At 40.7% G+C, this 12,486-nt stretch overlaps 1 protein-coding gene across 4 annotated transcripts in view; it reads right to left on the reverse strand.

The window, feature by feature from the left end:
- LOC125464660 (seizure protein 6 homolog) overlaps nucleotides 1-12,486 on the reverse strand; it is an 853,304-nt gene that overhangs the window by 133,638 nt on the left and 707,180 nt on the right. For all 4 annotated transcript variants that reach the window (XM_059655252.1, XM_059655251.1, XM_059655253.1 and 1 more), the window contains one exon: nucleotides 6,794-6,988. In XM_059655252.1, coding sequence (XP_059511235.1) covers nucleotides 6,794-6,988 — 195 coding nt within the window. The remainder of the gene's footprint in view (nucleotides 1-6,793; nucleotides 6,989-12,486) is intronic.

A 12,486-nucleotide genomic window follows, 5' to 3' on the forward strand; every position in this document is an offset into this window, starting at 1 on the left:
GTTGTCTGACTAGTCTGAGCCTATTTTACTCTGTGTATATCTACCTTATCCTGTATTGTGTCGTCCATGAGATTCCCCATCACTGGTGTCAAACTGACAGGTCGAGAGTTTCCTGGGTTATCCTCTGTCGCTTTCTTAAACAACGGTGTCAACATTTGCAATCCTCTGGTACCACAGGACTAATCTTGCATTCAAAGAGGCCTGAAGATTTCTGTCAACACCTCTGCAATTTGCTCCCCTAAGTCTCTCTGCAATCTAGGAATCACCCCATCTGAGCCTGGTGACTTCTGGAGTGCAGCCACTAAGCGTTTAATTTTTCCCATTTGTCTTTGTTAATTTTTTCTCTTATGTCCTATAGAAGCTTGTATAGTCCAATTTTAAATGCTTATTGCTAGTTTACATTCAAATTTTATTCTCCCTCTCTTTTTCAGCTTCATGATCCTCACGACCTAACGTCCAAATGCTCCCAATTCTCAAGCTTTCTATTCTTTCGGCAAATTTATCAGCTTGCTACTTTAATTGAAAAGAATCTGTTTCATCAATTTCTGATCATGGTTAAATCACTTTTCTGCTTTAAAGCAACGTATGCAGGTTTTAAACAATGTACTAATTCTTTAAGTACTACCCATTGCCTATCTACTATTACAGTTTTTAATACATTTTCTCAATCCATCACAGCCAACTTGGTCCTCAGGCCTACAGAGTTTTCTTCCTTCAAATGTAAGGTCCTAGTTTTGATTGAAGTACATAGCTTCTAAATTTAATTAAAAATTCCAGCATTTTATGGTCACACTTCCCTGAAGGCCCTTTTACAATGAGATTATTAATTACCTCCCTCTGGTGACATAATACTTCATCTAAAGTAGCCTGTTCCCTACTTTCTGTCCTTCAGTGTGGTACCAGATATGCCACAAAACACATGAGGCTCTCATTCAGTTTATAGGGAGTATGATCTGGCCTTTCCCACCATCCCAACTAATTGCCGACTCCCTACAACTACATCATGAGGCTTTCCTTCTTTTCTTTGGATAGCATCCTGTTCCAAGACGCTATCATCAGTATTCTGGATCTCCTTAAACAGTTTTTAAACCTTATTCTCATAGGTAGCAAGTTTATTACATTTGTTGAACAGAATCAGTTGCTACAGATCCCTGATCTCTATCTCAGCTGGGTCCCCATTACTGTGAACCATACTAGTTTGAACATATACTGACTTCTGAAACTTATTTCCACACCACTGGGAGATGATGGTGGTGATGGGTGGTGTGGTGGGGAGTGGGGTGTGAAGGAGGAGAGAAGATTAATATCTCTGTTAACTGGAGGGGCAGGATGAAAGGAGGAATGCTGTCTTTGTGTCACTATGAGAACACTTTATCAGTTGTAGCTACAAAGTACTTCACTTTTTTCCCTGCAGTTCTGTGTTAAATAAGAATGAAATGCTGATTTCCCTCTTCCTTCACATTTTTCCATGTTATCTCTCTTCTCCCTTTTGTATCTTGTCTGGCTGCATACTACCAGATAATTGGATTATTCTCTTCTTAGGCAGTCCCTGGTGATTGAGGATGATTTGCTTCCCTTCTGGTTCAATAGGTTCTGATTTGGCTGATAAATTCTGCAGATTCTGACACTTGAGGATCAGGTTTCGAGTTGCTGTGACTTCTCTCTAACACTGTGACTTTGCCTGTGTGATCCTGATAACATGTCTCAATGAGCTCAATGCCTTCACAAATGGGCCATCTCCATTTTGTTTGGTCAAGCTGATGTGCTGAAATTTTTGTCAAACATTAAGATTGACAAGTCGCCAGGCCCAGACCAGATTTGTCCTCGGCTGCTTTGGGAAACGAGAAATGCAATTGCTTCACCACTTGCAAAGATCTTTGCATCCTCGCTCTCCACTGGAGTCGTACCTGAGGACTGGAGAGAGGCAAATGTAATTCCTCTCTTCAAGAAAGGAAGTAAGGAAATCCCCGTCAATTACAGACCAGTAAGTCTCACGTCTGTCGTCTGCAAGGTGTTAGAAAGGATTCTGAGGGATAGGATTTATGACCATCTGGAAGAGCATGGCTTGATTAAATGCAGTCAACACGGCTTTGTGAGGGGCAGGTCATGCCTCACAAACCTTGTCGAGTTCTTTGAGGATGTGACTAGAAAAGTTGATGAGGGTCGAGCTGTAGATGTGGTGTATATGGACTTCAGCAAGGCATTTGAATAGGTTCCCCATGGTAGGCTCATTCAGAAGGTCAGGAGGAATGGGATACAGGGGAACTTAGCTGTCTGGATACAGAATTGGCTGGCCAACAGAAGACAGCGAGTGGTAGTAGAAGGAAAATATTCTGCCTGGAAGTCAGTGGCGAGTGGTGTTCCACAGGGCTCTGTCCTTGGGCCTCTACTGTTTGTAATTTTTATTAATGACTTGGATGAGGTGATTGAAGGATGGGTCAGCAAGTTTGCAGACGACACGAAGGTTGGAGGTGTCGTTGACAGTATAGAGGGCAGTTGTAGGCTGCAGCGGGACATTGACAGGATGCAGAGATGGGCTGAGAGGTGGCAGATGGAGTTCAACCTGGATAAATGCGAGGTGATGCATTTTGGCAGGTCGAATTTGAAAGCTGAGTACAGGATTAAGGATAGGATTCTTGGCAGTGTGGAGCAACAGAGGGATCTTGGTGTGCAGATACATAGATCCCTTACAATGGCCACCCAAGTGGACAGGGTTGTTAAGAAAGCATATGGTGTTTTGGCTTTCATTAACAGGGGGACTGAGTTTAAGAGTCGTGAGATCTTGTTGCAGCTCTATAAAACTTTGGTTAGTCCGCACTTGGAATACTGCGTCCAGTTCTGCTTGCCCTATTAAAGGAAAGATGTGGATGCTTTGGAGAGGGTTCAGAGGAGGTTTACCAGGATGCTGCCTGGACTGGAGGGCTTATCTTATGAAGAGAGGTTGACTGAGCTCGGAGTCTTTTCATTGGAGAAAAGGAGGAGGAGAGGGGACCTAATTGAGGTATACAAGATAATGAGAGGCATAGATAGAGTTGATAGCCAGAGACTATTTCCCAGGGCAGAAAAGGCTAACACGAGGGGTCATAGTTTTAAGCTGGTTGGAGGAAAATATAGAGGGAATGTCAGAGGCGGGTTCTTTACACAGAGAGTTGTGAGAGCATGGAATACGTTGCCAGCAGCAGTTGTGGAAGCAAGGTCATTGGGGACATTTAAGAGACTGCTGGACATGCATATGGTCACAGAAATTTGAGGGTGCATACATGAGGATCAATGGTCAGCACAACATCGTGGGCTGAAGGGCCTGTTCTGTGCTGTACTGTTCTATGTTCTATGTTCTAAAACCGGCACATGAGTCAGTTGGGATATTTGATCTCTTCAAGGATGTCGTGAGGATGTTCCTAAAGCATTTCTGCTGACCTGGCACCTTCCTGCCATGATCAAGGTCAGAGTAGAGCAGTGAGGTTAAAGTGTTTTCTTGGTTGACAGGTATGAGTTTCTGGCTCTGACCTTGCTTTCAGCATCAATGTTAACTGGATGGAAGCATTAGACACTCCCTCTTCACATTTTGTTGTATAATTTCTCATCTCTTGAAGGTTCAATCAATCTATATCTTTGCCATTCCATGGCATGGGCCAATACACGATGGCAATACAATAACACTCACCATTTGCCCCTTTTATTTAGCTTTGAAAATTGTTATGAAACCTATTAGCTTTGAATCTACACCATACAGAAATTTAAATTAACAACTGAGCACCTCTGTCAAAAGAAAGTTAATGTGATGTTCATGATTTGTATGCTAATCTTTGTATAACTTCAATGCCAACTGGCCCCACCTCACAATTTAATAGATAGAGTGCCTCTATTGTAGCTTCCCACCTACGCATTGCTTTGCATTAAATGTATCATTATGTGACGCTGTTCAAAAAATGCTCTCGTGTATCTACTTACAAGAGTTAATAAATACTACACACCCAGACTCTAGAGCTGTACAATATTCAGTAAATGATAGAAATGCCCAGTCGTGCTATGCTTTCCTCATCTCCTTAACCATTTCAACACTCTGATGGAATTATTATTAATTTATTGTAGTATGGATGGGTGATTTACTGATGTCACAAAACAATGGAAGGAATATTTTTTCTTGCCATAAAGAAATCAATATGACATTCACACGCCCCCATAGTTCAGAGTTCAAGTCCTACACTAGAATTTGATAGCTATAGAAGGTGTATTCATAGCATGACTAATGAGGTTGATTGTTAACCTGTCAATCCTCCTGATAAACCAATGGATGGCCAATAAGAGTTTGCTGGTCAGACAAACATTTCACCGTACAGAGGAATACTAGATTATCTAGCTAGCACTCGAAGAGTTGGCCAATGAGTTGGGCTCATACTTAACGACATGCCTCCAGATATAGAGCTGAGGCTATAAAAGGCCCTTTGTGAGTAATTACATCTGACATGAGTTTTCTCCCAATAGCGCGTTATCTTCCATAACAGAAAGGTTGTAAGTAGAAACCAGGGAAGTGTAGATCTGTGAGTCTGACTTTAGTTGTGGGTAAGTTGTAAAAGATAGGATTTGTGGATATTTAGAGAAGCCAAAATTGATTAGGGTCAGTCAACGTGGCTTTGTGTGAGGAAAACCGTGTCTCACAAACTTGATTGAGCTTTTTGAGAAAGTTATCAAAATGGCTGATGATGGCAGAGCAGTAGACGCTGTTTATTTGGATTTTAGTAAAGCCTTTGACAAGGTTCCATATGGCAGACTAATTAGTAAATTTAGGTCACATGGGATTCAGGGTGAGCTTGCCAATTGGATACATAATTGTCTTAATAGCAGGATATAGAGAGTAATGGTGGATGGTTGCTTTTCGGACTGGAGGCCTGTGACCAGTGTGCTCCACAGGGATCGGTTCTGGGTCCTGTTTTGTTTGTCGTTTATGTAATGATTTGGATGAGATTATAGAAGGCATGGTCAGTAAATTTACAGACAACACCAAAATTAGTGGCATTGTAGGTGGTGAAGAAGGTTTTCTAAGATTACAAAGGGATCGTGATCAAATGGGCCAATGGGCTGACAAACTGCAGGTGGAGTTCAATCTTGATAAATGCAAGGTATTGCATTTTGGAACAACAAATAAGGGCACAGCTTATACAATTAATGATAGTGCCTTGGGTAGTGTTGTAGAACAGACGGACCTGGGGTGCAGGTACCTAATTCTTCAAAATTTGTGTCACATATAGACAGGATTGTTAAGAAGCTGTTTGGCATGCTTGTCTTCATTGCTCAGTCCTTTGAGTTTAGGAGCTTGGACGTTATGTTGAGCTTGTACAGGACATTGGTGAGGCCTCCTGTGGAATACTGTGTCCAGTTCTGGTTGCCCAGCTGTAGGAAGAATATTATCAAGCTGGAAAGAAGAGATTTACCAGGATGTTGCCACGTATAGAAGGTTTGCGTTATAAGGAAAAGCTTGATAGGCTGGGACATTTTTCACTGGTGCTTAGGAGGTTGAGAGGTGACCTGAAAGAAGTTTATAAAATGATGAGAGGCACAGATAGAGTTGGTGTTAGTTGTATTTTCTTTAAGATGGGAAATTTCAGACGAGGGGAAAACATTTTTAAGGTGAATGGAGAGAGATTTAAAAAAGACATAAGAGGAAATTTTTTTTACATTGAGTGTGGTTTGTGTGTGGAATGAACTTCCTGAGGAAATGATGGCTGTGGGTACAACTATAATGTTTAAAAGTAATTTGAATAGATATCTGAATAGGAAAGGTGTGGAGGGATATGGGCCAGGAGCAGGTAGGTGGGACTCATTCATATTGGGATTATGTTTGGCATGGACTAATTGGACCAAAGGGTTGTTTCCATGCTGTACAACTCTATGACCCAATACCAAACTGGGTTTGGTCACTGTTCTATTGAAGTATCCAACAAACATTTATTATTGCCATCTATTCTGTATAAATGCTGTATTCCTCACACATACAAATATTTTAGTTAATATTGAGCTGTTTGGTTACAACAAAGGAGTACATTTCTAGTAATTTGAGTTAGGATAGAGGATGGGATCTTTATATCCGTAGGTCACATCTTATGATGTAGTGATCCTATCATGTTCATGTCGCTTACTGAAGAATGCAAAAGGTTGACAGGAAATCCTACAAACTGCGAAAGGTAGCAACGAAAATTGTGCAACAGCCATCAAAACATTGAGAGGTTTTATTCATAATCTCCTTTCATAGCATTGGATGTTATTGTGCTATGTTTTACAATCAGTATATCAGTGTACTTTTAAGTCATTCAATATTATTTTGTTAGGTTTTCACCAGCAAGACTACTTTTCTTAACAGAAAAACTGAATGGCTGTTGAGCACAATGAGTTCACATGGAGAACGCTGAACATGAGCCCAGTGATAGCGTCAATGCCTTGCTGTCCCTCTGTCAGGTTCCTTAGCACCTAACAAGCAATCCCCTTTAGTTTAGATACTTAGTTTCAATGGGGTCTGGGAAATTAGGAACCAGAGTGACCAATTTAAAGGAATTTTATATACTAGGCACTGTACACTGTTTGTGTGTCTTTCACTGATATGGTGGGCAGCACATTTTACAATGGTTGTACAGATCCTGCTCATCACTTCTGAAAAGATGACAAGAGTTAAACCACATGCTGTCAAGGATCTCCTAGGAATCACACGTTCTTCAAATAGACAATAGCCCTAGCTTGCTCTTTACTTTACTTTCTGTTGGTTAATGGAAAACCTGTTCCTATATTCATGTTCCCTTACCTCTGCAGGCTGGCTCAGTCTCATTCCACTGGGGGTCCTGGATATCCACACATTCTATGATCATTGAACCTTGCTCCAGGGTGTACCCTGGATCACATGAAAACTCAGCCACCGTTCCGACTTGATACGATGCATCACCCGTCGTGAAATTTCCATACTTAATGAATGGCTCGTAGCAATGGCCATGTTCAAAGGCTGAAACAGAAATAAAAGATATATTCAAAACAAAAATAAAACTGTGTGTTAAATTCCTCATATTTTCAAACACCAGCAGATCTTCCATGGCATTGCTCATGGCGAGATGTTTTATACCATCAGGAGTTTAGAAAAATGCTATCGCAAATTGTTATACAAAGTAGCGTGAATGGGAATTGCACACTATACTAAATTGTTAATATGTTATTGCACCTAAATTACAATAGTAAATATAAATCAAAAGTAATTAGTTGACTGTAGAGTCTACAAACTTTCATTTAGTCAGTCTCCCATGGTATTGCACACAGATTATGAAAACTAAAGTAGTATTCGTGCAAAGCTGAGTTAGAAATGGGGGATAAGGTAACCCTGAAGATCCCACATTTTCAACCTTGCTGCTTTCCTGATCCCTCATGGCCCTTATATTAAACAACCATCAGTCATCTCACTCTAATGGGAGAGCAGCCATATGGCCCTCTGGGTCTATGGCAACTTTACCTTTACCCAATTAGTCCAATACAATTCAGTTCTTGTATACTTTGACACTTTTGTTTCACATTTGATTCAATTGTATGATATAATTTCTAAGGAAATTTGGGAAATACACAAGGAATATTTAAGGTTTACTTGTGGACAGAGTAAACTGGCAACACCAAGCTCTTTGGCTTCAGATCTAGAAGCATACCTTGTGGAAGAGTAAAAGACCCTGTGGCTTGGGACTGCCAACTCCCCGGAATCAAACAAGCTTTACACCCTGGCAAACACTGGGGAATTGATGGCACAAAATGAAGGTTTTTCAGCACCACTAGTGGTGGGAAGTTTTAAACAGGAGCACACAAGTTTCCAATGGCAATTCTAACTGCAATTTGTATTTATGTAGCCCCATGAAGAGAGTAAATTGCTAGTTCACATTTAAATTTATTAAGTGTTGAGGCACATCCACTCTATCTGTCAAATTTAACTGTGGGTAGTGGAACTTTGTATGTGAGATAATGGGAACTGCAGATGCTGGAGATTCCAAGATAATAAAATGTGAGGCTGGATGAACACAGCAGGCCAAGCAGCATCTCAGGAGCACAAAAGCTGACGTTTCGGGCCTAGACCCTTCATCAGAGAGGGGGGTGGGGGGAGGGAACTGGAATAAATAGGGAGAGAGGGGGAGGCGGACTGAAGATGGAGAGTAAAGAAGATAGGTGGAGAGGGTGTAGGTGGGGAGGTAGGGAGGGGATAGGTCAGTCCAGGGAAGACAGACAGGTCAAGGAGGTGGGATGAGGTTAGTAGGTAGCTGGGGGTGCGGCTTGGGGTGGGAGGAAGGGATGGGTGAGAGGAAGAACCGGTTAGGGAGGCAGAGACAGGTTGGACTGGTTTTGGGATGCAGTGGGTGGGGGGGAAGAGCTGGGCTGGTTGTGTGGTGCAGTGGGGGGAGGGGATGAACTGGGCTGGTTTAGGGATGCAGTGGGGGAAGGGGAGATTTTGAAACTGGTGAAGTCCACATTGATACCATATGGCTGCAGGGTTCCCAGGCGGAATATGAGTTGCTGTTCCTGCAACCTTCGGGTGGCATCATTGTGGCAGTGCAGGAGGCTCCTTGACCTGTCCGTCTTCCCTGGACTGACCTATCCCCTCCCTACCTCCCCACCTACACCCTCTCCACCTATCTTCTTTACTCTCCATCTTCGGTCCGCCTCCCCCTCTCTCCCTATTTATTCCAGTTCCCTCCCCCCATCCCCCTCTCTGATGAAGGGTCTAGGCCCGAAACGTCAGCTTTTGTGCTCCTGAGATGCTGCTTGGCCTGCTGTGTTCATCCAGCCTCACATTTTATTATCTTGGAACTTTGTATGTGTCTACTTATGGTCAGGATCAGAGCTCTATTCAATTCAACTGGTTGCTTATGACCTGCTCCTTAGTTAAAACTTGAATTTCCAGCTGTCTTGCTGCATTCAAAACAGATTGTGCATGTTTTCTGGAAGACAGGCTGAGTGGTCTGGCTCTGTGCTTATTCATAAAATTGACCCTTAGTCTATTATTTCAGCTACTTCAACTTACTGAATTAACTGCACTGCAAAGAAAGCTACATTGTATCTGTATGAAACAAATCACCACGTGGACTTTAGTATTTTACTTTGAAGGTTCTCCACTGAACATAGCAGCACGTCAATCTTGGATGATTCCACTGTAGTTTTCACTTTAGAAGATTGTGTTATTCCTTTGGTTAATGTTAAAAAGATAACCCAAGAGGTTACGATGAAAGTGGTGTTATTATACTTCTATATCCTTCCACTCTTAACTAAATAGATCTGGCTTATATGTATGAGTTTGAGTCCTTTATATATTATGATCTCCAATAAACCAGATAATAAGTTCAAAAGTTTACTTTGGTATGCACTCCTGTCTATAAAAAATAGGCGTAGAGATAGCACCCATCTAATCTTGCATCTATAATGTTCTGGGCTGGCCTCCTTCCTTCATATGGCATAGCCAGAATGGTGGGACTTGCCATCATTCAGAACACTCTTCTCACGTAATAAAAATTATTGTTCCGTTTGAGATTTGGTATTTTTGCTATTCTGTCCTAATGAGTACAAGACAAAAAATGTTGACAACATGTCTCTTCTTTTCATCATATTTCACACTTTAATTCATTACTTGTGCATCTCTTCTTAACACAAAACAAGTTGTTCCTTTTTCTCTAAAAGCGTTGATATGGCATTTGTTAAACATTTATCTTTCCTTGGAGAAGAAGAACCAAAGACCAAAGGCTTTAATGACAACTTCCTGAGGAATATCATAAGATAATGAAAAATTTACATTTATATGACAATTCTTTACACAGGATGTAATACATCAACAATGACTTTTTTTAAAGTAAAGCTAATATTATTACTTTGGGGAAAAAAACAGAACCAATTTCTGCTCAGCAAGATCACACTTTCTGCAACGAGGTGAACAAATCTGTTGGCCAAGGGATGAATATTGGTTATGAAACCATTTAAAACTCGGTTCCTTGAACAATCAGCATTTTGCCAGGACTGGAATGCTGAGGTTAGATACTAATGTTCTGAAATGGGACTTGAATCTACAACCTCTGATTCAGGACCATGAGTGCCAATAACAGTTGAACTAGTGCACATGGAAAAAGATTTTCTGTACCAAATTGTGAATAGGCATGCAAGTATGTATGAAAACATTTTCCATCCTGTAACATTTGTTGTTTACTAAAATATTTACAATTGTCATAGTGCATAGTACAAGAGCTTGCAGAATTAGAGCCCATGGATTAAATGAAAGATATCACATGGATTATTTGCTTTGTACAATTTTATTTCATATTTTAATTGACTCCAAATTACTTTAATTAACAATGCACAGATTATATTGTGAGGTTAATTTACTGAAGTAAAATGTGCCTATTAATCCAAGGCATTCACAATGCAAGCTAATTGTTTTAGTGAATGACAAGACTCTCTTGTACTCTGCAATACAACACAACTTTTTATCTAGGGTATTGTTCAGAGATCTGTCTTAGTACGGGATGTATATTTCTTCAGTTTGATGGAAAGGATTTAGTGGATTTGCAACAATTTCAAGGAGCTTCACATGCCTTCCAATTGCATCTGATCCATTGTTTCATAAACTCACTGCTACGAGTTCACAGGAGAAATGATTCTAACATCCCTCGGCAAAATTGTTTAGTATCATCAGTGTGCTAATTTATACGTGGTGTGAACTGAACTGTAGAATTACACTGTTTATAATTATTAATGATCTATTACTTGTAGACTTGCCTCAATGATCCCAACTTTACAGCTAATGAAGCTGTATATTGGATGAGTTGCATAACATAAATAGCAGAAGAAACTTTCTGAAGAAGGGCCCCAACCCAAAACGTCAACATTTCTGCTCCTCTGATGTTGCCTGGCCTGCTGTGTTCCTCCAGTTCCACACTGTGTTATTTCTAGCACATATAGATCAGATTTATTGAAAAGGCAAAGTAGATGGAGGGGGCTACTGAAAATAAGCCAAGATTATCTTTATCAACACATGTAGTAGGAGTACTTAGAGACAAAATTCACATCACTAACGTTCACTAGGGTGCAGAAGCATACAATTTTCTGTTCATAAGAACATAAAGTTTGAAACGAGAAGAGGTTATTTGGCCTCTCAAGCCTATCCTACCATTCAACAAGATCATGGTTGATCTGCCCTAGGACACATCTCTTCTTTCATGTCAGCTCATCACAGCCCTCAGTTTCTTGATGTTTCAATAATCTGTCTACATTCACTTTAAATACTTCCCATGATCTAACCAACTCAACTTTCTGCAGTAAAGAATTCCAGATATTTAGTACCCTCTGGGAGAATAAATACCTTTACATTTCAGTTTTAAGTGAGTGTTCCCTTATTCTGTAACTATGTCACATAGTTTGAGATTCCCCCACCTGTGGTAAGAGCTTCTCAACACCTACCCTATCAAGACCCCTCAGTGGTTAACACTGCTCCCTCACAGCGCCAGGAATCCAGGTTTGATTCCACCCTTGGGCAACTGTGTGGAGTTTGCATATTCTCCCCCTGTCTGCATAGGTTTCCTCTGTGTGCTTTGGTTTCCTCCCACAGTCCAAAGATGTGCAGGCTAGGTGGATTAGCTATGTTAAAGTGCCCAAAGTGTCCAAAAATGTGTAGGTTAAGTGTAGGGAAATGCGGAGTTACAGGGGTAGGGTAGGGTGGGGTAGCATCTGGGTAGGATGTTCTTCAGACAGCCGGTGTACACTTGATGAACCAAATGGCCAGCTTCCACACTGTAGGGATTCTATGACTCTGTGTTCTTTATGAATCTGCTGTCCCTGCTCTCTTGCCTGCCCTTTATGAAGCTGCTGTCCACACTGTCTTGCATGTTCTTTTGAAAATGCTGCCCACACTCTCTCATATGCCCTTTGTGGATTTGTTGTCCTCATTCTTATGTGCTTCAGATCTACAGAAGTGCTGCTCCATTTCAATTTATTTGATTAATTTACATTTCTGTGAATCAATCTTTGGGCATCTCCAAGAAAAGTCTTTGAATGAACTTCTGGAGGTGCTGCCATAGATTTTGAGCTCTTTAATTAAGACTCTTTGGAAGAAGAGATGCTGACAGATAATCCATGCTGCCATCTGTGAATCTATTGTGGAAAAGTGCCTACACTATACATTTTGTACAAACCATTCACTTCCCAAAGAGAATGGCATAATAAGATTCCATCAGTATGTCAACTTGCATAAACTTAAAAATAAAACTAGAAGCGATCATCAGTCGGAAAACATTTTCACGAATATTCCTGCTTGAAGCTTAAACTTGAGCAAAGTAATTTAAATTTTGCTTTTCAAACCTCATCTAATAGCTCTTTTTCTCTTTGAGATTTCCTGGGAAATAGATGCAACCATGATGATTAATAATACTGACTACAAATGAAGCCCGTTTCCCACTTGGGAAATTCATAGAACATTTGTACCTCATTTGATAA

This window comes from Stegostoma tigrinum, chromosome 27 (genome assembly GCF_030684315.1).
Source record: "Stegostoma tigrinum isolate sSteTig4 chromosome 27, sSteTig4.hap1, whole genome shotgun sequence".
Classification (NCBI taxonomy): domain Eukaryota; kingdom Metazoa; phylum Chordata; class Chondrichthyes; order Orectolobiformes; family Stegostomatidae; genus Stegostoma; species Stegostoma tigrinum.